Source organism: Myotis yumanensis, unplaced genomic scaffold (genome assembly GCF_028538775.1).
Source record: "Myotis yumanensis isolate MYYU_CA2020_CCGP unplaced genomic scaffold, mMyoYum1.0.hap1 SCAF_2, whole genome shotgun sequence".
In the NCBI taxonomy this organism is placed as follows: Eukaryota; Metazoa; Chordata; class Mammalia; order Chiroptera; family Vespertilionidae; genus Myotis; species Myotis yumanensis.
The window spans coordinates 14,953,786-14,977,663 of NW_027223753.1; the positions used below are offsets into that span (position 1 = coordinate 14,953,786).

At 54.6% G+C, this 23,878-nt stretch overlaps 2 protein-coding genes across 3 annotated transcripts in view; one reads left to right on the forward strand and one right to left on the reverse strand.

Moving 5' to 3' along the window:
- GRHL3 (grainyhead like transcription factor 3) overlaps nt 1–21,700 on the forward strand; it is a 33,131-nt gene extending 11,431 nt beyond the window's left edge. Inside the window, exons 2-16 of the mRNA XM_070403180.1 lie at nt 777–963; nt 3,429–3,490; nt 4,267–4,612; nt 4,830–4,903; nt 5,344–5,497; nt 5,715–5,826; nt 7,153–7,247; nt 9,523–9,681; nt 10,316–10,394; nt 10,520–10,653; nt 12,041–12,075; nt 13,197–13,285; nt 14,155–14,240; nt 16,841–16,905; nt 20,883–21,700. Coding sequence (XP_070259281.1) covers nt 777–963; nt 3,429–3,490; nt 4,267–4,612; nt 4,830–4,903; nt 5,344–5,497; nt 5,715–5,826; nt 7,153–7,247; nt 9,523–9,681; nt 10,316–10,394; nt 10,520–10,653; nt 12,041–12,075; nt 13,197–13,285; nt 14,155–14,240; nt 16,841–16,905; nt 20,883–20,997 — 1,792 coding nt within the window. The 3' untranslated portion in view covers nt 20,998–21,700. The remainder of the gene's footprint in view (nt 1–776; nt 964–3,428; nt 3,491–4,266; nt 4,613–4,829; nt 4,904–5,343; nt 5,498–5,714; nt 5,827–7,152; nt 7,248–9,522; nt 9,682–10,315; nt 10,395–10,519; nt 10,654–12,040; nt 12,076–13,196; nt 13,286–14,154; nt 14,241–16,840; nt 16,906–20,882) is intronic.
- A 1,068-nt stretch (nt 21,701–22,768) lies between these two features.
- Nucleotides 22,769–23,878, reverse strand: part of STPG1 (sperm tail PG-rich repeat containing 1) — a 39,170-nt gene continuing 38,060 nt past the window's right edge. For both annotated transcript variants that reach the window (XM_070403183.1, XM_070403182.1), the window contains exon 9: nt 22,769–23,856. In XM_070403183.1, the coding sequence (XP_070259284.1) occupies nt 23,780–23,856 (77 nt within the window). In that variant the 3' untranslated portion in view covers nt 22,769–23,779. The remainder of the gene's footprint in view (nt 23,857–23,878) is intronic.

The window sequence follows — 23,878 nt, forward strand, 5'->3', positions numbered from 1 at the left end:
TGTTGGTCTGAAATGCCATTTCCCAAGACCAGACTCCTCCTATGGGCTTCCTCGCTCTGATTCTGTCTCTCTCCATGACGAGGAATGGTCTTCTGCCTTCCGTACCTATGGTTTTGAAGAGAATTTTTTTAGAAGAACTCTTGCTGAGTTATCTGGAAATGTTTTTCTTTTCTTTTCTTTTTTTTTTTTAAATATATTTTTATTGATTTCTTACAGAGAGGAAGGGAGAGGGATAGAGAGTTAGAAACATAGATGAGAGAGAAACATCGATCAGCTGCCTCCTGCACATCTCCTACTGGGGATGTGCCCGCAACCCAGGTACATGCCCCTGACCGGAATCGAACCTGGGACCTTTCAGTCCGTAGGCCAACGCTCTATCCACTGAGCCAAACCGGTTTCGGCTGGAAATGTTTTTCTTTGCAGCTTGACATTGTTATTCCCATCTTTGTTACACTGATTCTTCTTCAATAAATATCTACTATGGGAGCACTTATCGAACCTTCTCTGAAGGCTTGCAAAGTTGGAGTTATGGTCTTCATGTTGTAGATGAGGGAACTGAGGCCCCAAGTCTACAGCTTCTGTATGGAAATAGTTGGTATTGACCCAAAGCATCTAGCTCTGGAGTTCATTCTCCTGCCGGCAAACTGCCTAAGGTGGTAGAAGAAGGAGTTTCAAATTTTCAAGGCTGATTACTGTTCTTTGAATGCCTGAGGCTGCCCCTTCATGAACCGTCCTCTGGGACAGCCTTCATTTGACCCTCCTGACTTGCCTTCCAGTTTCAGGTCTGTGCGGCTGCTCAAGAACGACCCAGTCAACTTCCAGAAGTTCCCCTACACTAATGAAGACGAGGCCTGGAAGACCTACCTGGAAAACCCCTTGACGGCCGCCACAAAGGCCATGATGAGAGTCAATGGGGATGATGACAGCGTTGCGGCCCTGAGCTTCCTCTATGATTACTACATGGTATGTCAGCCACCTGGACATGCCTCGCTCTGACTGAATGTGCAGCTCCATGCTCAGGCCTCATGGCTCAACAGCCTATGGCCACTCACAGCCCGTCACCATGTTCTTTCTCACCTGTCAGCCTCTGTACATGCTATTCCCTCTCTCTGGCACCCTCCCCTGTCCCCTGGCTAAACCCTCCTCTCCGCTTTGGGTCTCAGCTTCAAAGTCACCTCATTCATTCATTGAAATGGGGGGAGTCTTTCTTGGGTCTCCCATTCTGAGCCTTCTCTGGGCACCTTTAGCAACTACCGTCATCATCCTTGACTCTGGCTTCAGAAACTTGCTATTTATGCATCTATTTCTTCATCTCCCCCATCAGACTGAGCTCTTGGAGGTCAGGAACTATGTTGTGATCATTACTGAATCCCCAGCGCTCCATACTGCCTGCCACACAGTATTCAATACATATTGATTGAATGGTTCAAAGCCTCAGCCATACTCCATCACAGCAACACCCCCAACCTGCCTCTTCTTTCTGCCCCTGACCCTTATGTCGTCCCAGTTGCCCTGTCAGTCTCACCTGCCTATTTGAACCCTACCACCTAGAACATGCCTTGTGCTCTTTGAACCCATCCCCTGGCTTCAGGGCCCTTCCCAAGACCCACCTTCTCTTGGAAGCCATCCTGCTACATCACCTCCCTCTCTCCTGTCTTACTGTCCTTCATACCCTTGCCATTGTATGCATTGTAATGCCTTCTGACAGACTGTCTTTTATTATTCTCTAATAGTTTCCAGGGCCTTGGCCTGGACTCTTGGAAACTCTCAGTTACTGAGAACAGGAACTAGGCCCTCCCAATTCTGATAAGGGGGCTCGAACCAGTTAGCCATCACAGATATATGAAACATATGACATCACCCCCACCCCCAGTCCACCGCCTGTTCCAGACATTGCTGGAGGATTACAGTCTGCATTCTCACCGAGGGTGCATGAGGCCACAGAATCTTTTTGTCTGAATTGTCACATGACAGCGAACTTTCTTGCTATTCCTGGGCTGGGCGATTGCTCTATGAAACTTTCCCAACTTTGAGGATGGGAGGCACAAAAAGCTAATTGTTGAGATAACTGGCTCTGAATGAGAAGACTTAAAGCCATCTTATAAATAAGTCCTCAAAGTCACTGTATCTATCTACCGTGCCGCAAGAAGGAAGGCCCGTTGTAAAGTTAGATGTCAAGGGGAGAAATGGGCCCAGATATGAGAAGGCTCCAAACGATCTCTCTGACTTTGGTTCTCATCCTGGAGGGGAGTGGTTACCCTACCTTACCTTCTCCCCAGCAGACCAATAGCATCCTGATAGCATTTAGCCCAGGCTGAAGGAAGAGAAATTTGAATTGGCCGCCTCAGCTTCGGGACATAATAGGAGCCAAAATTCTAGGTCTGGGTTTAAACACCAGCCTGGTATTTACAGCTTAAGGTTAAACCATAAAATAAATCCAGCCCCACCTCCCCTGGTTAATAGGCCATTTCCAGGGCCAGAATGGTGGGGACAGGCTCTGAAGGGACACGTGGAGTGGTATATTGAAATATAGTGTCCTGTGAGACGTGCCCTTCCCCCGTCCCAGAGCACGCTGGATTCAGAGCAACACTATGGATAGTCTCATAGTGTGGGAAGAGCACCACGTTGGGAATTTGAGATCTAGTTCTGCCACAAACTGGCAACGTGGCTTTGAGCCATGTGGTCCACTTACCGTTTCTTACTGGTTGCCAGGCACTGTGCCAGGTGCCTTCCCTCATACCCTCCATGGGGTGTGATTAAGAGTCCAGGTGTCGGAGGAACTAGCCTGGGTTGGAGACCTGGCTGCTTTATTAGCCTTAGGGAGAAGTGACCTGGACGCTCTGAGATACAACAATACTATAATTATCATCGTGAAAGGTAACATTTATGTCGCACTCTCCGTGTGCGAGGTGCTGTTCTAAGCACTCACATCAATCTCTGAGGCTGGTAGTACTGTGATTATCCCTGTTTGTCAAAGGACGGTGAGTTACAGAGAGGTTAAGGGACTTTCCCAAGGTCATACAGCCAGCATGTGGCAGATCTAGGAATCGAACCCGAGAAATCTGGATTCGGGGTCCATGTAGGTGATATCATTCCCCCTCTGAAGAAACTGAGTCTCAGAAAGGTGCTGTCATTTATCCAAAGCACAAAGTGCTTTAAGGTGGTAAAGCCGGGACTTAAGCCAAGCCTACCTGACTCCAACATTCTGAGATTTCTAATTGCTAATCTTGGGGTATTTCTCCCACTCTCTAACATGGGCTCAGACTAAATGAAGCTTAGAGCTCCTGCCAACTCGAAGTCCTGGCAGGGTCCTCCCAGTGACCAAGGTTGCTCTCCTTCCTGGCCAAGTGCGCAGGAGCGGCTGAGGCTCCTAATAGCTGGATCTTGCCCAGGAGCCAGGCATAAACCCTTCCTTCCTCTCCTCTCAGGGTCCCAAGGAGAAGCGGATCCTGTCCTCCACCAACGGGGGCCGGAACGACCAAGGAAAGAGGTGAGGCTCACCCCCCGCCACCACCTCTGCCTCTCCACCCTTCCCACCTCAGCCTCCATCTCTGGCGTTGGAAGCACGTGCACTCTCTCTCCAGGTGTCCTTTCCTGCCGGTGTACAGGTCCTCTGCTGGGAAACTTGGCTTCTTCTCTGCCTTCCAGAAAATCCCAGCTGCTGAGGCACCGGTGGCTGGCACAGGGTCCCTCCCCTGCTAGGAACAGCGGGTTTTGGTGCATGGGGACTTCTCTCAAAATGAACTTAAAAAAAATGTTGTTAGCTTTTCTGATTATAAAAGTAATACCTACTTGCTGTACAACATTTAACCTCTATAGAAATGGAAAAAGTACAAAGTAAAAGATTCCTGTAATCCCACTCCTCTGCCTCCCTTCAAGTCTGTGGTCTATCCTTCCAGACCCTTTTCTCAACATAAATGATCTGCACTCATAAATGCGCACTCCCGCACACACCCATGAGATGACACAAGCAGTGGCTTTAGAGTGGGGACATTTAACTCTGGCTAAGAAATAAATGAACATTCAGCTCTTAAATTACCAAACACTGTAATGGATAAAGCAACCCTGAGCCTGCACTTGGTCCCAGTGTTGATCCCCTCCTCCCTGCTCCTCCCTGTAACACATTGGCCTACTCCAGGTCTTGTTTCATGCGAGGGCCTACACATTAAGTGGATTAAAGAAGGCCGGTGTGCCAGTGTGAGGGTCACTCTCCAACCCCACGCCTCGGAGAGAAGAGGCACACTCAGCCCTCCTCTCTCTCCCCAGGTACTACCATGGCATGGACTATGAGATGGACCTCACCCCCCTTGAAAGCCCCACGCACCTCATGAAGTTCCTGACAGAGAACGTGTCTGGAACCCCAGAATACCCAGATGTGCTCAAGAAGAATAACCTGATGAGCTTGGAGGTGGCCATGACCTCCCCGGGCAAGGCAGCTGCCCTCCCCGCAGGCCCCAGCAAGCTGGAAGCTGGTTCTGTGGACAGCTACCTGCTGCCCACCAGTGATGTGTATGATAATGGCTCCCTCAACTCCTTGTTTGACAGCATTCATGGGGTGCCACCCACACAGCGCTGGCAGCCAGACAGTACCTTCAAGGATGACCCGCAGGAGGTGAGGGCCATCCCGTACCCCTCACACTCTCTCCGGAAATAGGCATGCAGGTGCAGAAGGAGAGAAGACAGTGAGGAGTTCAGAGCTCTGGACATGGGTTTGCCAGGACCTGTTGTCCAGGCTGTGCCCTGCACACCTGCACAGCTACATGCAGCGGCCTAGGCTGAGGCCCCGCAGCCCAAACATGTGCATTCATTCCCTTTGTGTTTCTCTGCAGTCGCTGCTCTTCCCGGATATCCTGAAAACGTCCCCGGAACCCCCATGTCCAGAGGACTACCCTAGCCCCAAGAGGTAATTCAGTCCCTGTGAACCCTTGGTCACCTGCTCAGTGGGCAGGGCGCTGCAGACAGAGCCCCACACTGCCCTGTGAGCAGAGGATGAAAATTGGGGAGTGAAGCTATAGGAAAGGAAAGACATAATGAGAATGGTTTCTGCATCCCTTTCCCGGGCTCAGGTCTCAGCGCCCTGTCAGAAAACCAGGGCTCTGTTGCTCCTCGTGTCCCCTGGGGCTTTATCACCCCTCAGAGGTCTCTCTGGTTTCCACTATTTGATGTTCAGCAGGGCTGGGCCTCAACAAAGCCATTACATAGGATCCCAAAATTGTGGAGACTGAGGCCCGGGGAAGTAGTGATTCACCAAGTCATGCAGCAAAGCTCCGGCCTCCTCCCACTGCCCGGGGAGCACTCCTGCCTGGGAGCCCAGGCTCACTGTCGTCTCCCTCCTCCTCACAGTGACTTTGAGTACACCCTGGGCTCCCCCAAAGCCATCCACATCAAGTCAGGAGAGTCGCCCATGGCCTACCTCAACAAGGGCCAGTTCTACCCCATCACCCTGCGGACCCCCGCAGGCGGCAAAGGCCTTGCCTTGTCCTCCAACAAAGTCAAGGTGCGTTGGCCCTGAGGCATTGTGGGAAGGGGTGGGATGGTCGGGTCAGCCCTGCCTGCCAGGGGCTCAGGAAAAGGGTGCTGCTGGGTAACTGCCCATTGCCAAGGAGTGGGGGAAACTAAGGCCAAAGGCCGGGGCCATGGAGCCAGGCTCAGGGAAGACCCACACGGCGGGGCCTTTTCCAAGGCTGGGGTCACAGTGACCACTGTGCTTGCAGAGTGTGGTGATGGTTGTCTTTGACAACGAGAAGGTCCCGGTAGAGCAGCTGCGGTTCTGGAAGCACTGGCATTCCCGACAACCCACAGCCAAGCAGCGGGTCATCGACGTGGGTGAGAGCCGTCCCCAGCCCCCTCCCAGTCTGTCTCTTACTCTTTCTCACACACACACACACACACACACACACACACCTAATCAGACCTTTCTTGCTGTGTCCTTTTCCCCAGCCCCCTCTGACCTCTGAAGGACTTAGTTGCAACCCCAGCTGCCTGCCTGCCCCCCCTCCGGCCCCCCAAGTCAAAATCTGTGGAGTTTGCAGGGATTTGCATCTGTTGTCTGGAAGCAGTGGCCTCTTTTCTGTGTTGCTTTGGGATAAACAGGGCCTTGGGGATTCCAGCTGTTTCAGATAAATGGGCCCCTGGGATGCGGGCGGCTTGTCTCCATCAGGGGCCTTAGAGGACTGAGCTAACAGTGTAGGCTGCTGGTGGTTTGGAAGGCTCCAGGCCCAGCTGGCCAGTTCTGCTTTGGAGCTGGGATGCAGGCTTTGCCAGAGGCAGGGGGCTGGAGGCAGGCCCTGTCCCAGGCCCCAAGATGTTGGGAGACACAGGCCATGCTCGGGTCTCCAGGTTCTGGCTCCATCGCTCTTCCTGGTGTGTGGCCTGTGTTACTTCTCCTTCCGGGCTTCATTTCTTCACCTGTCGAATGGAACAAGGCTGGCTGCCCTGCCGGCCCACAGTGCTGTTTCTGCCCGGAACACAGCATACTGGGGAACATGAAACAACAGGGACGACTCAGTGACTTCCTGAGAGGCCAGAGAGCAGAGTGGTTAGGAGCCTGGGTTCAGGAGCCAGACAAAGCCGAGCTCTACTCCTTGCTCTGCCTTTTATTACTGTGTGACCCTGGGCAAGTGACTAAACTTCTCTGGGCTTCATTTTCCTCACGTGAAAGCTGAATATTCATATTGCCATTGTTTGTGAGGATTAACTAACTAAGGCCTTGCCATATTGTACGTGTTCCTAAATGATACTACCATTTGTTCACTATTAGTTCAATAGTTCAGTATTAGTAGTACTGGTACCACTGCTATTACTACCACTATTACTACTAGTGTTATTACTGCTTTATCTGGGAGATCTCCTGAATCATAATCTCAACGAAAGTATAATCTTTACCCCCAAAACAATGAAGGCCTTGGCCTCGTTGGCAAAGTTAGGGATTCCCTCCAGGGTTTGGGCAAATCTGCTACCCAGGCTGGACCTCCGTTTCCCCATCTGTAACCCAAGGCACAGTGACCAGTTTCCTCTCTGCACTGAAACATGGTTCTTGGGGGAGAGGATGCAAGTCCTTGCCAAGAATGGGGCCCAGCCCCTCAGTGCCTCCTCCCCGTGGTGTCCTCGGATCCCTTCCCTCTTGACTCTTCTGGTTTCCTGTGGTTTCAGCTGACTGCAAAGAGAACTTCAACACTGTGCAGCACATTGAGGAGGTGGCCTATAATGCACTGTCCTTCGTGTGGAATGTCAACGAGGAGGCCAAGGTCAGTGCTGGAGCATGGCCGAGTCAGGGCCAGGCTGCCCGAAGTCCCCATCCTGGGGACAGGGCTTGGACTGTGACAGCTGCTCCTATGAGGGCATCAGGGGAGGAGGCAGGATAGAGAGCAGTGGAGAAGCACAGGCTCTGAAGCCAGAAAGGCTGGGCCCGCATCCCAGCCCTGTGAGCTCAGACCAGTGTTGTGGCTTTAAAATTGGGATGTAATCGTAGCACCAGCCGTTCGGCTGATGTGAGGACCATGTGAGATAAGTGAAAGGTAGAGCGCAGCCTGGCACATAAGTGGTGGCTGTTGTTATTAATCCAGTCCACCCATTTACCAGATAGGAAAGCTGAGTCTTGTGCAAGGTCACAAGCTGCTGCTGACGCCAGGTTTCCTGACTGGCAGGCCAGTGTAGTGTTGCGGGAGAAACGCTCTGGAGTCCGGTGGATGAAGGCTGAAATCCCAGTTGCCTCCTTTCCTGAGCAATAGGAAGGAAACAGTAATCTGCCTCCTGGGGCTGTGGCGAAGATTCCACGAGATCATGCATGTCTGAGAGACGGGCACAGTGCCAAACCCACCAGGGAGGCCTGAGAATTGGAGCCTCTGGTGATTTTTTTTTTTTGTCCCCGCAATTAAGCTATTTAATGCTCACGGCCAGCCTGGAGTGCTGCTGGGCCTCCGTGTCTTGGTTTTCTGTGGGCAGAGCTGGCATGGTGGAAAGGCCAGCAGTCTGAGGGCCAGGGACTAGGTGACCTTGCCTCTGTCCCTTCCCCTCCCTGGCCCAGGCTCAGCCCACAAGAGCAGGGTTGGGTTCAGTTCATGGCAAGGACATTGCTGGCCTGGGACAGGCTGGGAGCTAATCCCTGTCCCCCCGCCTGTCCAGGGGGCCTGAGAAAATGGAGTGAGGGGCTCTGAAAACACAAAGGGAGGCCCACAGGCAGGGATTATTATTATTCAAACAGGTGCCAGGGGCAGGAGGGGGAGTGGGGCCTCCAGTGCAGAGAGGTGGGGACAGAGTTTCGTGGGAAGGGAGAGGTGGGTTTCGGTTGGGATTTTCTCACAGCTTCTTAAGCCCCCAGGCGTGGGTCTTTCTCAGGTGTGAGCTGGGTGGGGGCTACATTAGGGCTGAGCTGGCTGAGGGGGAGGTATGTCTGGCATGTGCCCAGGGCCCCCCGTGGCCTGGGAAGGAAGGGGGTCTGCTCAGGCACCACCCCCACCCCTGCTGTGCAGGTCAGGGTCATTTCCAAGGGAGTGGGGTCTGGCCCTGGCACCCCATGGAGGAGTGAGCTGCCCTCAGTGGAGCCTAGGCTTTGAGTGAGACTCCAGCTGACCCCCTAACAACAGCTACACATATCCAGCAGCCACTACATGCCAAGGCCGCTAGTGACCCACAGCCCAGCAGCCGAGAAACAGCTCCATGTGCTTATAGCACTGTCCACAGGGTAGTGAGTGGCAGAGCCCAGCTTCCCACCCCAGATGTGGGTGGCCCCATGTCCAGGCTCATTCCACTCTGCCACCCTGCCTGACTCCCTGCTCAGAGCCTCCATTTCCTCAGCTGGGAATGGGGGTGACTGGTCTGGTGTTGGCTGGAGCTGGTGTTTGGGGTGCAGAGGGGCAGTGTCTCACTCTCTGTGGCCCAGGCCCAGCAGGACGGTGGTCTGAAGCTGGGGGCCGGGAGGTGAGAATTTGGCCCTTCTCCACCTCCTCGTTCCAAGTTGTAGAAAAATGAGGCTCTTGATTTTAAGCCCCTAAGGCAGTGGTTCTCAACCTTCTTGCCCTTTAAATACAGTTCCTCATGTTGTGACCCAACCATAAAATTATTTTCGTTGCTACTTCATAGCAGTAATGTTGCTACTGTTATGAATCGTAATGTAAATGTCTGATATGCAGGATGGTCTTAGGCGACTCCTGTGAAAGGGTCGTTCGACGGCCGAAGGGGTCTTGACCCACAGGTTGAGAACCGCTGCCCTAAAGGATCATTAATCTCCCTCTCAGGGCCTTGATCCTTTGGGCCGCCCATGTCAGTCTAGTGCATTGTCCACTAGTAAAGACTTGGACTCAAACCCCGGCTCCCCACACCCTCCCTGTGTCACCCTGGGACAGTTGTCCCACTCTCTGAGCATCAGCTTCCCTTTTTGTAAAAGAGAGGTGATACTTGCTTCCAGAGCGTGTGAAATCAGGGCTCAGCAGGCACCCAGTGGGCTCAATAAAGGGGATTGGTGGGACAGCAGAGCTGGGGACCTGGGCAGGCTGTTTAGTCAGCTCCCCCGTCTGTCCCCAGGTATTCATCGGCGTCAACTGCCTCAGCACAGACTTCTCGTCGCAGAAGGGGGTAAAGGGTGTCCCCCTGAACCTGCAGATTGACACCTATGACTGTGGCTCCGCCACCGAGCTCCTGGTGCACCGCGCTGTCTGCCAGATCAAGATCTTCTGTGACAAGGTGACAAGAGCGGACAGACCCTCTGCTGGGCCCAGGGAGGGAGCAGGGCAGCCCCTCCCTGCATCCTTACCAGCCACTCTGGGCGTGTATGTCTCTCTCTGACTTGCTCTCTGAATTTCTCTGTCTCTGTGTTTATCACTGTCTGTCCTGGCCTCTCTATGTATATCTTCCCCTGTTCCTGCATTCCTATCGCATCTATTTTATTTTATTTTATTTATTATTTTTATTGGCATCAGAGAGGAAGGGAAAGGGAGAGAGAGATAGAAACATCAATGATGAGAGAGAATCACTGATCGGCTGCCTCCTGCACACCCCACACTCGGGATCGAGCCTGCAATCCAGGCATGTGCCCTGACCGGGAATTGAATGGTGACCTCCTGGTTCATAGGTCGATGCTCAACCACTGAGCCTTGCCTGCAGGGCCCTATCTCATCTCTTTCCGAAGATCTCTTTCCAGATCTCTAGAAATGTCTCACACTTCTCCCCGGCCCTCTCCCTCCCTCTCTCTGTACTTTCCTATTTCCTGGTCTCACACTGGGAAGAAAGCAGCATCAGAAGGCTGGCCAAATTCAAGATGCAAAGCAGCCAGCCCCTCCCCAGACACTTAATGACCCCCTTCCCATTCCCCCCACAGGGAGCCGAGAGGAAGATGCGGGATGATGAGCGGAAGCAGTTCCGGAGGAAAGTCAAGTGCCCCGACTCCAGCAACAATGGTCAGTGGAGATGAGTCAGGGACTGGGCTGGGCTGGGCTGGGGAGAAGGGGTCAGGGGACTAGAGGGCAGAGGCTGGGGCACGGATGGAGGGACCTCAGGTCACCATGCCTCCTTTTCCCACCAGGCATCAAGGGCTGTCTGCTGTCTGGCTTCAGGGGCAATGAGATCACCTACCTGCGGCCCGAGGCTGACCTGGAAACCCCGCCGGTGCTGTTCATTCCCAACGTGCACTTCTCTGGCCTGCAGCGTCCTGGCGGGGTAAGGGCCTTGGGCTGAGAGAGGGTCTTGGCTCCTTAGCACAGACCAGTGGGGAGCAACCTGCCACTCAGCCAGTCCAGGTCCATTTAGATGTTTATGGGTCCTCATATTTTTTACATCAAAACGAAAAAACCTTCATTGAATCCCAGGAAATTTTTAAAAATGGGTATATACGATCACATAACTTCAGTGACCTTTTCTACTCGAGAGAAGAATGTTAATGAGGAAATGGACTTTATAGCCATCAGAGTGTTTATGCTTGGAGCACACACAGAGGAGGTTTCTAATATCTGAGCCCCAGACTCGACGGTAGCCTCCTCAGAGCAAGTGGGTCTGCTCATCTCAGAGGCGCTGAGCACACGCTGTGAGCAGGCTCATGCTTCCCCCATCACCTCCTCTGACCCCCACCGCAACCCTGTGAAGTGGATTAAACCATTCTCCCCTGATTTGTGGGGTGGAAACTGAGGCACAGAGTCCTCCCAGAATTACATAGGAGTGGCCGAGCCCGAGCCAGGCAGCCCGCCTTCAGGAACGGTGCCCTTGTCCACTGGCTTCACCACCTCTCAAGGCGGAGGCAGTTAGGAGCACCTTGGACGTGCCAGGCGTGCTGGGCCCAGCCCGTGACCACACCGTCTCGTTTCCCCTCTCAGCCGTCCTTTGAGGCAGAGACTGGTTATCCCATTTCCAGACAAGGCCCACAGCAAGGCAGCAGCAGAGCCCGTCGGCTAAACACTGCGACAGTTCACTCCTTTCCCCAACCAGAGGCCAAGTAGGAAGATGACTGACCACTGGAGATTAAGGCCCCTGTGGCCAGGTTATAGCTAATCTGTGGGGAAAGACAGAGGGACCAGTCTGTGCACAGGTAGCCTGAGAGGGGCACCCAGGAAGCAGGAAGCGTGGAGAACTGGAGTCTGGAGTCTGAGTCCGGGTGCCTTCTGCTGGGTGTTACCCAGCTGTCTGCCCGCTCTGGGCCACCGTGTTTCCTCCTGGGACTGGCGATGACGGCACCAGGCAGCAGTGCCAGGCCCACAGGAGGGGCAAAGGGCGTGCTCTCTCCTCCCGCCTCTGCCTCCGCTCCCACGCTAGTCACCTGCTGCAGGACAGCCTGGGCGTGCTGGGCTCAGGTGGGCCTCCCTGATCCTGCCAGCGCTCTCGCACCTCCTGTGTCAGAGTCCCTGACTCATCCCATGTGGGTGAGATGCTTCCTTTCGACTCCAGATCTCAGCTCACAAAAGGGCTGTGATCTGAGCAGAAGGGGCTGGAGAGGCACCGAGACTGCATCTCCCTCTCCCCCAGCCAAAGGCTGTCCCCCCAGAAAGCCTCCAGCAGCTGGGGGCTCCGCTCAGCTTTTGCATGTGATGGAAAATGTCTTTTCTCTTTATTGCAGGCAGTGCCCTCGGCAGGACAGGGCGGCTCCAACAGGTACGGAGACCAGCAGCCCCGGGCCTCCCCTCCCTACCTGTCCCCCCTTCACTGCTCTCCCTGCCCCCACCTGCCTCCCCAGCTAAGGGCTGGGCCCAGAGGAAGCAGCCACGGGACTCTGCCCCAACCTCCAAGCTCCTAGATTCATGCTCCTTTCTCACTGAAACTGCCTGGGTTTTTATGGGTTCGTTTTATGTGAAAAGCTGGCGAATCTCTGGCGAGACATCTGCTTGTAAAAAGGGAAAGAAAAGGCCTCCGAGATGGGGGTCAGGTTTGGAGAGTGAGGAGGGGAAGCTGTGGGGGAGGACTGAGGGGCTCAGAGCCTTCCTCCCCTTGGCCCTGCAGTCTGGGAAGGGCCGCCACCCTCTGTCTGTCAGCCACAGTCCCTCCCCTCCCCTCCCCTCCCCTCAGCCTGGAAATCTGTCAGATGAGAAGCTGACCTGGGGATGAGGCTGCTGGGAGAGGGTGGAGTGTCAATGCATCTTGTGAAGGGGAAGCATTTACAAGAGGGACTTTTCAGAAGGTGCTTAGACACCAAATTATGTCATTTATCCCCTCGCAACAGCCCCAGTGAGGCAGGCAAGCAGGGAACCCCCCTTCCTACTTATGAAGGAGGAAACCGAGGCTCAGGAAGTGAAGTGATGCGCCCAAGGTCACAGAGCTGTTAAGTAGCAGAGACAGGCTGGAGCCTTAGTCTCGCTCCAGATCCCACAACCCTTCCTCCTCCCGCGGACTCACACCCAACCTGATCTTTCAAAAAATAATGTTGGTAATTAAACAACAGCCCCAGCGGGGGTCGCACTCTGTGAGACAGCAGTGTGCATCCTCTCCTCCAGCCTCACAGCCTCACGGAACAGTGCTAGTTTACTGTCATCCCATTGCACAGCCGGGAGCCCTGGGAGGCTGACTCACCCCTAGTCACCAGCTGTTGAGCACCAGGGCTGGGACTTGAACCCAGGCAGTGCAGCTCCAGCTCCAGAACATGCTACCCTAACCCTGCTCCCCTGCTTTGCTGCCTTCGTGGGGTCTCCTTCCCCTCTAAGGCCCTGCAGGATCAGCAGGGTCCTTTGGACTCGGGTCCTCCTGGCTTCCTGATGAGCCCCTCTCTGCCGTCCCCACAGGCTGCCCCTGAAGCGGACCTGCTTGCCCTTTGCTGAGGAGCTGGAGCCTCTGCCCTCCAAACAGGCCAAGGAAGACGACCTGCAAAGAGGTAGCCTCACTCCCCCTCCCCTTTGTTGTTTGATTTGAGCCCATCTCCCCCCAGCTCCCCGTGAGGCCTCCCCAAATCTCAATCACTGGTCCTGGCCCAGGCAGCTCGGGCAGCACCCATCCCAGCAGAGAGGGTGCGAGGGGCTGCTTTATGCCTCAGAGCCAGGGTTGGGCCAAGACTTGAGGGGGGGGGAAGGGGAGCACCCAAGGTGCTTAGAGAGACAGTCATGGAGCTGGAGGGCTCCCGCCTCCCCTGACCTTGTTGGACATGGGTGTCCTGGGGCGCTGGTCAAGGTGACAGGCTGGTTATGTTGGGCAAACCCCCCTCACTTTCTCTAGAGGAGTTGGGAGCAGGGTGGGTTGCCATAGCTGGCTTTCTGGCTTGGACACTCTGAGTCTGTGGTTTTCTGGGAGAGAAGGACGGGCCTGAACCTCTGGGGCTGTAACTGACCAGCAGGAAGACACCAGCCAGCAGCCAGGAGCCAACGCTTCACGCAACCTTGACTTGGGCCTTGCCCTGCACTGGGTGTTTCCAAGAATTATTCATCCCCACAGCAACTCTGTGAAATAAGGCTGGTCTACCCCACTCCCATTTGGGTGAAATGAGACTCAGTAATGTTAAACTGACTCAGGTGGGAGAGCGGGGATTCACGCCCGCCAAGATCAGCAGGGTCTGAGCAAGTGCCTGGGACCCGCAGAGCCGGGGGGTTCCCAGCTGGGTCCAGACCCTCAGCAAGGGTTGGCTTTTTCTGCCAGAATCAATCTTAGGTTAAGAAAGGAAGTGGTATTTTTTAAGACCCCCCTCCCCTAAGGTATCCCTGGCTCATTTATCCTCCTCACAGCACTAAAAGCCACCCCTTTGCTTCTCAGTTCTGTTGTATGTGCGGAGGGAGACTGAGGAGGTGTTTGACGCCCTCATGTTGAAGACCCCGGACCTGAAGGGGCTGAGGAATGCGGTAAGAGGCCTGCGGACTCTGCTGCCCGGCCAGACCCCGTCTCGTGCTCCTGGGCACACACTTCTTCATTCTGCACCACACAGTCAGACTTCCCACAGGCGGGCTCAGGGAAGGAGTGCACTGGAACCTTGGTGCTGTGGTGGCCCACCTGTCCCACCCTTGGGAGGGCCTTCTGGGCCCGGCTGTGTGGGGGGGCGGGGGAGAGGGGGGTGGTTTAAGCCTCTGTGATGTTATCTTGCAGCCAGAACCCTGGCTCCACCCTGGGAGTCGCACACACCATAAATCCTCCTTAATCTGATGGCTGCTGTTTGACAAGCCAGAGCTTTTTGTTGGCTTTGCAAACTTGTTTCTATTTTAATGGGAGTGAAACCCCAAAAGGCCAGACCCCAGAGACACTTTTTTTCCTTCCCAGGGGGCCTCATTCCTGTAGCTTGTGGTTGGCTAGAGGGCTGGGGGGAGGATGGAGTGCTGGCCAGGGAAGCTGAAGGTGTGTCTGGGCAAGACCTTCCCCTACCACCACCCCCAAACCACCAGAGAGCAGGTGACTCAGCCCCGAACAAAACCCACAGCAGCTTTGTGGCTCAGCTAACAACTGCGCAAGCAGCCTCACCAGGGCCAGCGATCGGCCCACTCAGAAAAGCCACGTGGTTCCAAGATCTTGGACTGTGGAGGGGGAAATGAATTAAAGCATAACATTGCCTACCTTTTGAAGACCCACTATGTGCCAGGCATACTGCATTTGCCAGCTCACCATGTTCTTTTAACAACCCTGAAAAGTGGGTACTATTATTATCTCCTCCATGAGGAAACAGCCTCCCAGGAGGAGGGCAGTTGACTTGCCAAGGTTACGCTCAGTGACAGAGCTGGGATCCGCCAGGCTCTCCCGCTCTCCCGTTCTCCTCCCATATCATCAGCCCCACTTGGCACCAGCCCCAGGAAGTTGGGCTCACGAAAGGCCAGTGAATGTCATTTGAATGTAGACTCAATCTTGGGGTTGGATAGAACCTTAAAGGGTCAGCTCCCCACCTAGTGCTTGAGCTCTCTCCCCAGTCACTGCCGTGGGTGCCCAGTCTTGACCTGTGTACTTAAGGGATGGAGAGCTTATTACCTATGGAGCAGCCTGTGTTGTCTTTGTACAACTTATGGGTAGAAAATCCCTACGTTCTTGCCTGCATTGACTTGAGGCACTGCTGGTAGCTTCCAGTCACATCCCCACTAAGATAAATAGTCGGGGAATTTTTCTTGCCTGGAGGGCTCTCTGTCACAGCAGAGAATAACCGGGATCCGAACTGATCCTCATCCTAAAAGGCCCAGTGAGGAACCTCCACTGGAAGCCCTCAGCGTGACGTTCCCTGCCGCTTCAAGGCAGTCAGCAACACTAACCTGCAACACTGACTGAGCCCTCAGTGCGCTGGCCTGGGCCCTTTACATCATCGCCTCAATTCATGTGCAGAACAACCCATTATTACACCCATTTTACAAACAGGGAAACTGGGGCTCAGCAGAGTAAGAGTTCCGTAACTCTGGGTGGTGGAGGTGGGACCAGTGTGTCTGCCCAGAGGAAACGAGTTCTGGGAGAAATGGCTGAAAGCTGTGAGTGCAGACACGCTCACCAGCCTCTGAGCTGCGGTTTCCTCATCTGTAGAACAAGCTCCCAGGTCTGGGTTGTGATGGGGAGGAGACCTGGTTCTAGGCTAGGCCTTGGCACAGGCCTTACCTTCTTCCAGCTCAGCATCCACGCCCATCAAATGGGAATAGCAATTCCTGCTCGAAGGGGGAAATGTCTGGGTTACCCTCCCCCCACAATAGGGTAAGAGCATCCCTATTGCTCCACTTCTAAAATAATAGCAATGACCAGTTACTGAGTATTGGCCATGTATTTGGAACATACCAGGAGCTGTCCTCTGTTTTATGGGGGCCAGTTCATTTCATTCTCCCAGCAGTCTTACCAGCTGGGCTCTGTAATGAGCAGTTTGCACAGCTGGTGGAGGGGAGCCCTCAGCACTGGGACGATCTATATTGGGACGTTAGGCTGGGGTTGAGGGAAGTGGTGATGCCCTTTGGGATATTTTACAGACACTAACCATGCTGTTTGTTAAGAGTTTGTTGTGATGTGAGATGGCTTATAATATACAAGGATAAGTAAACCTACCTATGTGGAATAGAAAAATATCTATATACATGGCCTGATGTTAAATGGTGTTTATCTCTGGGAAACAGGATTATGGGTGATTGTAATTTTCTTCTTTGTATCTTTCCACAATCTGGATATATATTACTTTTTAAAAGGTTCTCACCTAAGGATGTGTGTGTTGTTGTTGTTGTTTTTATTGATTGATTTGAGAAAGAGAGAGAGAAGCATCAATCGGTTGCCTCCTGCTTGTGCCACAGCCAGGGGTCAATCTAGGCATGTGCCCTGACTGGGAGTTGAATCCTCTACCTTTTAGTGTATGGGACAAAGCTCCAACCAACTGAGCCACACCAGCCAGGGCTGGACATATAACACTTTTATAATTAGGAAATTTAAAGTCATGATATAAAAGAATGGGATACATCCACTTTGGGCAGCAGACAATGAACCCCCTCCTGTTCTCTTCCAGATCTCTGAGAAGTACGGGCTTCCTGAAGAGAACATTTACAAAGTCTACAAGAAATGCAAGCGGGGGTAAGTGCCCAGGACAGCCCTCCCTCCCCGTCTCCACACTGCCCCTTTCCTTCTAAAGTGTTGACTCATGGAGCTCCCAGCAGGCCCATTCTGACCAGCATAGGCCTGCTACTCCGTGCTGATGGTGTTTGTACTTGGCTTTATGGAGAGGACTAAGGGAGGTGGACTTGGGTAGAGAGCCCCCAGTCAGGCCAAGGTCACCCGCAGAGACCAGCCGGTGAGGGCTACTGGGAAGGAAAGGAGAGGGGGGTTGTGGGAAGTGCAGGACCACATGTCAGGAAACTCAAGGTCAAGTCCCAAGACCTCTGGATAACCAAGTCACTTGGTTGTAATGATAATAGCGACTGCCGTTCACTTGATCCCCTACTTTGTGTCAGATAGTGTGCTAAGCATGTCTCATTTAACCCTCACAGTCACACTGCGAGGAGGATGCCATTACTCACACTTCACAGATAGGGGAACTGAGGCTCGGAAGTGATAAGCAGTGTTCAGGGGCAGCAGCAGCGGCAGAGTAAAGCCTCGGGCAGAAGGGCCCAGCAGCAGTGCTACCCGCTGAGTCAGTGCCCAGAAGGGAGTGGCCGGCCATGCGTCAGGAAAGGGGACTGTGATCGGGTGTGGTTTTGAGGGAGCCCCTCCAGGGATGCTCCTCAGGCCTCCTCCACCTTCAGGTCTGCAGGAGGCATCAGGGAGTAAGATTTTACCCTCCAGGGGGTCAGACAGGGCCTGTCACCTCCCCTGGGCTCCTGGATTCGTGCTCAGGACGGCAGCTCCCTTTGTCCTCTTCCGGGGGATCCTTGGTGTGGGATCCACATGGTCACTGCCCTCCCAGCTTCCATCCCCTGGTCAGAGGACTGTTAACTGGGTCACTTCACCAGCCCAGCTGAGCCCGCCCCCCAGCAGAGAAAATCGCCATTGCCGCTCCCTGCCCAGAGGACCCAGCATCAGGGCTCTGGGAAACACTCCCGGCCCCACTGCCCACACCTCCGACCAGGTCCTCCCGCCCTGCGCAGTCTAACTCCAGCCTCACGTACTGGCCGCCCCGGCAGTGAGCAGGCATTGTCCCCTGTATGTGGCTGTGGCCTGTCCTTTGTAGAAAACTGCAGGCTGAGGCCCCATCCAGTTAGGCCCAGGGGTGGCCTCCTTCCTCACAGGCCCAGCCCTGCCCCCCTCCCCCCCCCCCCCCCCTGCTGCTCAGTTTCCACCCAGCTTCCCATAGAAGGGCGGGGTGGGGGAAGGTGTGTGCCCTCGCAGCCCCTGGGAAAGGATCCGTTGGTTTTGGTTGTATGAGTGTCTGGGGGTTTTTTTTCTTTCAAGTTTCGGTTTCAAATTGGGGCTCACAGCAGAGGGCAGGCTCTGCTTTGCCCGGACAAGCCCAGCCCCACTTCCCCTTTCAATGCCAGTGCCCACACCCCCTGGCTGCAGCCCCACCTGCGGCCAGCCTCCCTTACCCATCCCACCAGAGCTGGGCTGAGCGGCTGGGAGGTGCCCTGAGTATGATTTGGGGTGTGGGGTAATACGTATAAGGTTGCCCCAACCCCTAGCCCCGCTGGCTGAGTCGCAAGTCTTTCCCTTGAGCCCAGCCAGCTAGTTAAGCCATAATTGTAACAACTTCCATTTGTGGCGCACGTTGTACACGCCAGGTGCTGGGCTAGATAACTCTGAGGGATCCTCTCATTGACCCTCTGAGTTTGGGTGATCATCTCTATTCCACAGAGGAGGAGACTGAGGTTCTGAGTAGTCCCAGGATCACAGAGTTAGTAAATGGCAGGAGGAATCCTGGCCTAAAGGCTGTGCATACACCCCCGACTTTATCTTGCCTCCTGCTTTTTCCTCTAACCGCTAAGCAGTGAGCAAATACAGGCTGTGGCCAGGTCAGCCCCATAGCCTGGGGCAGTCCTTCAGAGCCACCCCACACCCATACACCCCCCAATCATGGAAACCTCAGGTCTAGGGTTGCCTCTGATGCCCAATGAGAAGAGCCCCCAAAAAGCCCCTTGGGAGAGGCCAGGCTCATTTGTCACCTCCCTAAGAGTCGGACGCTTCTCGTCTGAGGAGCAGGAAATTCTAATCAGTGGCCTCGTTATTTTCATAGAACCCTCCCGAGAGTCCTCTGGACAAAGGCAGATGCAATCAGCTTACAAGCACCACTGAGTGCTTGAAAGATGAACAAATACATTGTTTTTGCTGGCAGTTGGCCAGGGGTTTCATGCGAACCAGGACAGAAGACGGCTAGAGCTAGCAAGTGACAGGAGGCCCACCTCTGGGACACGGTTCCTGACACCCCTGCCTCTAGGGCCCAGGGGTCATTGACCTCTGAAGGGAAGGGTCCTTGGGCCTGTCTGGGCTCCCTCGTGCACATGTGTGAGCCTGGGTCCCTGGGAGGCCCTGCCTGGGCGCGGGAGGGAGGCATCTTCAGTGTGTGCACGTAGGCACTTAGTGCCTGGCACCCAGACACACCCTGTAAATGCCCTGCATGAAACAAACCAAGCCCTGCCACTGACAGAGTGCCACCCCTCTGCCCTACCTCCCCCCATCCCCACTGCCCTCAAAGACCCCCCTGTAAAGTGTAGGAACTACCAGCAGGACCTGAGGAAGTGGGAGCCTGCGCCAGGCTGCCTTCCGAAAAGCAGCAGCTGCTTGATGTTGCTGCAGAGATGACTGAACACAGGCAGTTGGCTTCTGCCCACCGCTGTCTCCATTGCCCCTCCGCCCTGGGGATGGTGGGGACAAGGCAACCGCCTCCCCTGGGGTCCTCAGGAAAGCAGGCAGCTACCTGCCAGGAGCATGGTCTGGGATTCTCACCGCACCCTCCTGCCCCTCCTAAAGTAATCTTGCCCTCATCTGAACTCGCTCCAGTCCTGAATTTTGCCTTCCTTATATATGCCACTTTCTAATTTGTATTTATGGGGATGGGGAGGATTTTTTTTTCCTTTATAAAAAAAAAAGATGCAGTGAAGAGAGACAGAAGCCTGGATTCAAATCCCAGCTGGGCGATCTGTTGCCTGTGTGGCCCGAGGCAAATGACTACTCCTCTGAGCCTCGGGCTCCCCATCATGAGCTACAGTAACAGGGTGACAAGGCGTTGTTCTCGGGGCCATGCTAGATTCTAGACTCCTGGAAGACAGGCTCTCGGGTCTCTGTGACCCTTGTTTTTGTTTGGAGCAAGGCCCTGCATGTGGAAAGGCCTCAGCAAATGATGGTGGGATGGACTGGTGGATGGATGGATGGATGGATGGATGGACGGGTGAAAGTACTCACTTCCGTTCCTGACAGGATCAGGTCGGGTCACCTCTTCCTGGGTCCTTCCCCAGGGAAGCAGCTCCTAGGGTGCCCCTTGGTATGTGCTCTGGCTCTGACCCCTGCGGAGGCCCCGCCACGGAGGCTTTCTCCTCCTCAGGTTGGCCCAGGTCCTTGCCTGAAGCCTGTGGGGAGAGAGAAGGCCAAGCTCCTCAAGTCTATTGTGCAGCCCTGAGATGTCAGCTTCCCGGGGACGGGGCTTAGACTGGGCTCGTGTGGTCCTCGCCTCTGGCTCAGGCAGCACATCTGAGTGGCACGTCGCTGTCTCCACACTGTCCCCCAGCCACACCTCCTGCACTTGAACTCACACACTGTGTCTGCGTCCTCAGTCTGGCTGGTGACTAAGGAGCACTGAGTCTTCCCCAAGTCTACCTTTAGTTGCTCACAAGTGTCCTGCTCATATGTACTGAGAGAGGCACCCAGGCACAGTCGGGGGCATGGTAACTGGCAGGCCTGGTTTGAGTTGTGGCTCGGCCACTTGGGCATTGTGCCCTCCCCTGAAAGTGGGACAGGGAACAACCACCTTGCAGGTTGTTATGAGGGTCAGAGAGAAAGTCTGTGAGACGCTGGAAATAACGGGGGCCCTCGATATGTAGTAACCATCACTGTCATCCTTGTCACTCAGAGCCCTGAAAGCAAGGGGCCTCCCACAGTCTAGCGCCACATCTCCTCTCTTCCAGAATCTTGGTCAACATGGACAACAACATCATTCAGCATTACAGCAACCATGTCGCCTTCCTGCTGGACATGGGGGAGCATGATGGCAAGATTCAGATCACCCTGAAGGAGCTGTGAGGACCCCGGCGGGGAGCTCCGGGCCAGGAGCCAGCTGCCAGTGGCCCCATGCCGCACACAACCTCTCCTCATGCCTCAGTGCCGTTACTTGAACGCCTTCCCAGAGGGAAGAGGCCCGAGTCCCCCACTTCAGGGCCAAGAAGGGACCTGGGAGGTGTCCTGACCCGAGCCCCCACCTCATGCTTGAATCCACTCTGAGCGCCTGCCAGTGCCCGCTCAGCCAGACAGCGCCGTCTGGGTTAGCGCCCGGCAGACAATTTCCTCCTCCGCCGCTCTGCGGGCTGCCTATCCCGGCGCTGGAGGCGGGCCTCGCTCCCAAAGCCGACCTGACCGCTGTCCGCTCCCACCGACTTCAGACGCAGGATCTCTCACCCTGTGGTCAGTGAACTTGAACACTCTCGGTTTCCAGTGCAAATGACTTTGAAAAGACACTGTGGTGGACGCACCTCTTTCTCATGGCCGTCCCCCGGCCCGATGTAAATAATAGAGCTGATTGGCCACGGCCACGTGGCTGCTCCATAAATGACCAACCACCCCGCTCACTGCTGTACACATTTCTCACTTACAGTTTTCATTTATGTTATAAATATATAAGTATATATTGTATATATATGCAACGTTTTATATTTTCACGGATACATTTTTATCATTTCAAAAAATGTGTATTTCACATTTCTTGGACTATTTTTTTAGCGGTTATTCAATTATGCATTTTGTATACTCATATAGTATTTAGTAATAAAATTCTGCCTATGTATTACTTCAAATGCCACACTTGTTCCTTCTGTGAACGTCTGCCAGGAGGAGAGGGTGAGAGTAGACACGGCCTGGCTGCTCCTGTCCTGGGGGCGTTTGCCCCAACCTGAAGGGCAGTGCTGTGCTGGGCACTAATAAAGCAGGTGTCCCACCTGGAGGACACCCAGCTCTCTGCCCTGTGTGGTCCCACAGCTGAATGTTATGGCCTGGGGATCACTGACTGGATATGCAGAAGTCCTGGAAAGGGTCAGGATGGCCTTGCCGAGGACCTCGTAGCTGGGGTCCATGGGCAGAGCCATGGACCAACTTGGCTTGTGCCAACTCTGCCCTGCGCTCTTGGCTAAGTCATTTTCCCTGGAGCCCGCTCCTACCAGCCCAGTGGCCTGCTGAGATCCCCCAGGGTCAGAGGGGCCTAAGAACCAAGGCCCGGGGTCTGGCCTCATTGTCAAGAGTCTGGGGTGAAAGGAAAGTACAGCTCTAAGTGTCACTTTGAAAGCGTCTTCCAGAACGTCTGGCTCCCAAGGGACAGCCAATGGTTTGCAGGAGAGTTTCCTTTGGCCTAAACAAAAAACTTCACATTGAAACACGGTTGTAAACATCTCAAATCAAGACACTGCACATTTTAAGTATTTCCCAGATTCTGTTGCGAGACCTGCAGATCTGGCAACAGTTTGCTGGACCCGAGTTGGATGCCCCTTTAGGTAGGCAGCAGCCTCAGCTCCCAGGCCCCTGACCCCATCCCTGCATCACCTGTTTTGCTCCATGCATTGCCCACCCAGCCCTGGAAGAGCTTGACCATGAGCCTGCAAACTCGGATCCAACTCTTCAAGGAGAAGGGCCTGCGGGGATGGGAGCACCAGGCCGCCTTAGATCCAGACTCCACTGCTCCCGCACCTCCAACGTATCCCAAAGCAATGGGCGCTTGCGGGAATCAGAGGTCACTTAGAGGCCAGCTTTGGTGAGATGCAAGAATTCAATTTAATTGGATGTTATTCCATCCTTCCAACCCCTCCCTATGTGGAGAGCCAGTCAGCAGCCAGTTTTGACATGGAGGCCCAGGATGTAGCATTTCCAGAGAAAAGTCAAAGGAGGGAGCAAAGGGAAGAGAGAGCCTTGTCCTCGCTGGGGCGAGAGCAGGCTGCCTGGGAGAATTCCACTTACAAACGGAAAGACAATGCCAATATCTGGGGAAGGAGGGGGTGTGTGGCTACTTCTATCTTCTCCTGGTTCTTTGGGAATCTTCTCCTCTTGCCAAGGGGAAATGACAGGCCAGAAAACATGCATTAAAGATGTGTCAAACTTGAGTGGGAGGTTGGGGAGCCCAGCCCAGGAAGGGGAAAGGTCGGGTGAGAGTGAGAACCTGCAGGCTCAGGGTATTGCATAGCTCCCGTGCCCCCCAGAACCTCTGTGTCCCGGCTCTGGCTCCAGCAGAGCCCCGCCCACATGTGCTGTTGAATACAGAGCCAATGGCAGCCTCTCCTGAGGGTGGGTGCTGAGCACAGGTGCCCAGGGACTGGCTGCCATGCTCTTCCTGAAGGTGAGATTCAAGGGCTTAGTGGGGGGCAAGGAGCCCAGGCAACCCCTTCGTATCTGTGTTACAAGTGCCTGTGAGCCTTCCACCTCTGGGAACACCAGGAAGGTCTGGAAGCCAAGGCCAGAGGGATGTGCTGTCCCCCCTGCAGATGCACGCGGGCCCGGAGCCCTGGTCAGCACCAGGCTGCTAGGCAGGGCATCTGCCCTCCTCTACCTTCTCCCTGGAGCCCGAGCTTCAGGATCCCCTTGCGTCTGAGGGCAGGGTGCAGACAGCAGCCTGGCCAGGTGCCTGGCGAAGGAACCGGGGAGGCTCTGTCCTCTCTTCTTCTTCTCAGGAAACCATGAGGTCAGCAGGAGTGGGGGGCCCAATCTCCAGGAGGCAGCTCGAGCCCAGCTGTAACACCAGACCCAGGTGGCAGAGCTGCCCCACGTTAGCCCTGGGCACCTGCGTGGGGCCGCTGGTGGCCGGCCTTTCCCGTGCCCTGTGAGGCCGCTACAACACCGGGATCCACCTGTTGCCCTCGTTGTAGAGAAAGGAATGCTTCCCAGGGAGCTCTGGCTTGTAGGTGGCTGTGAGGAGAGAGGGGCAGCG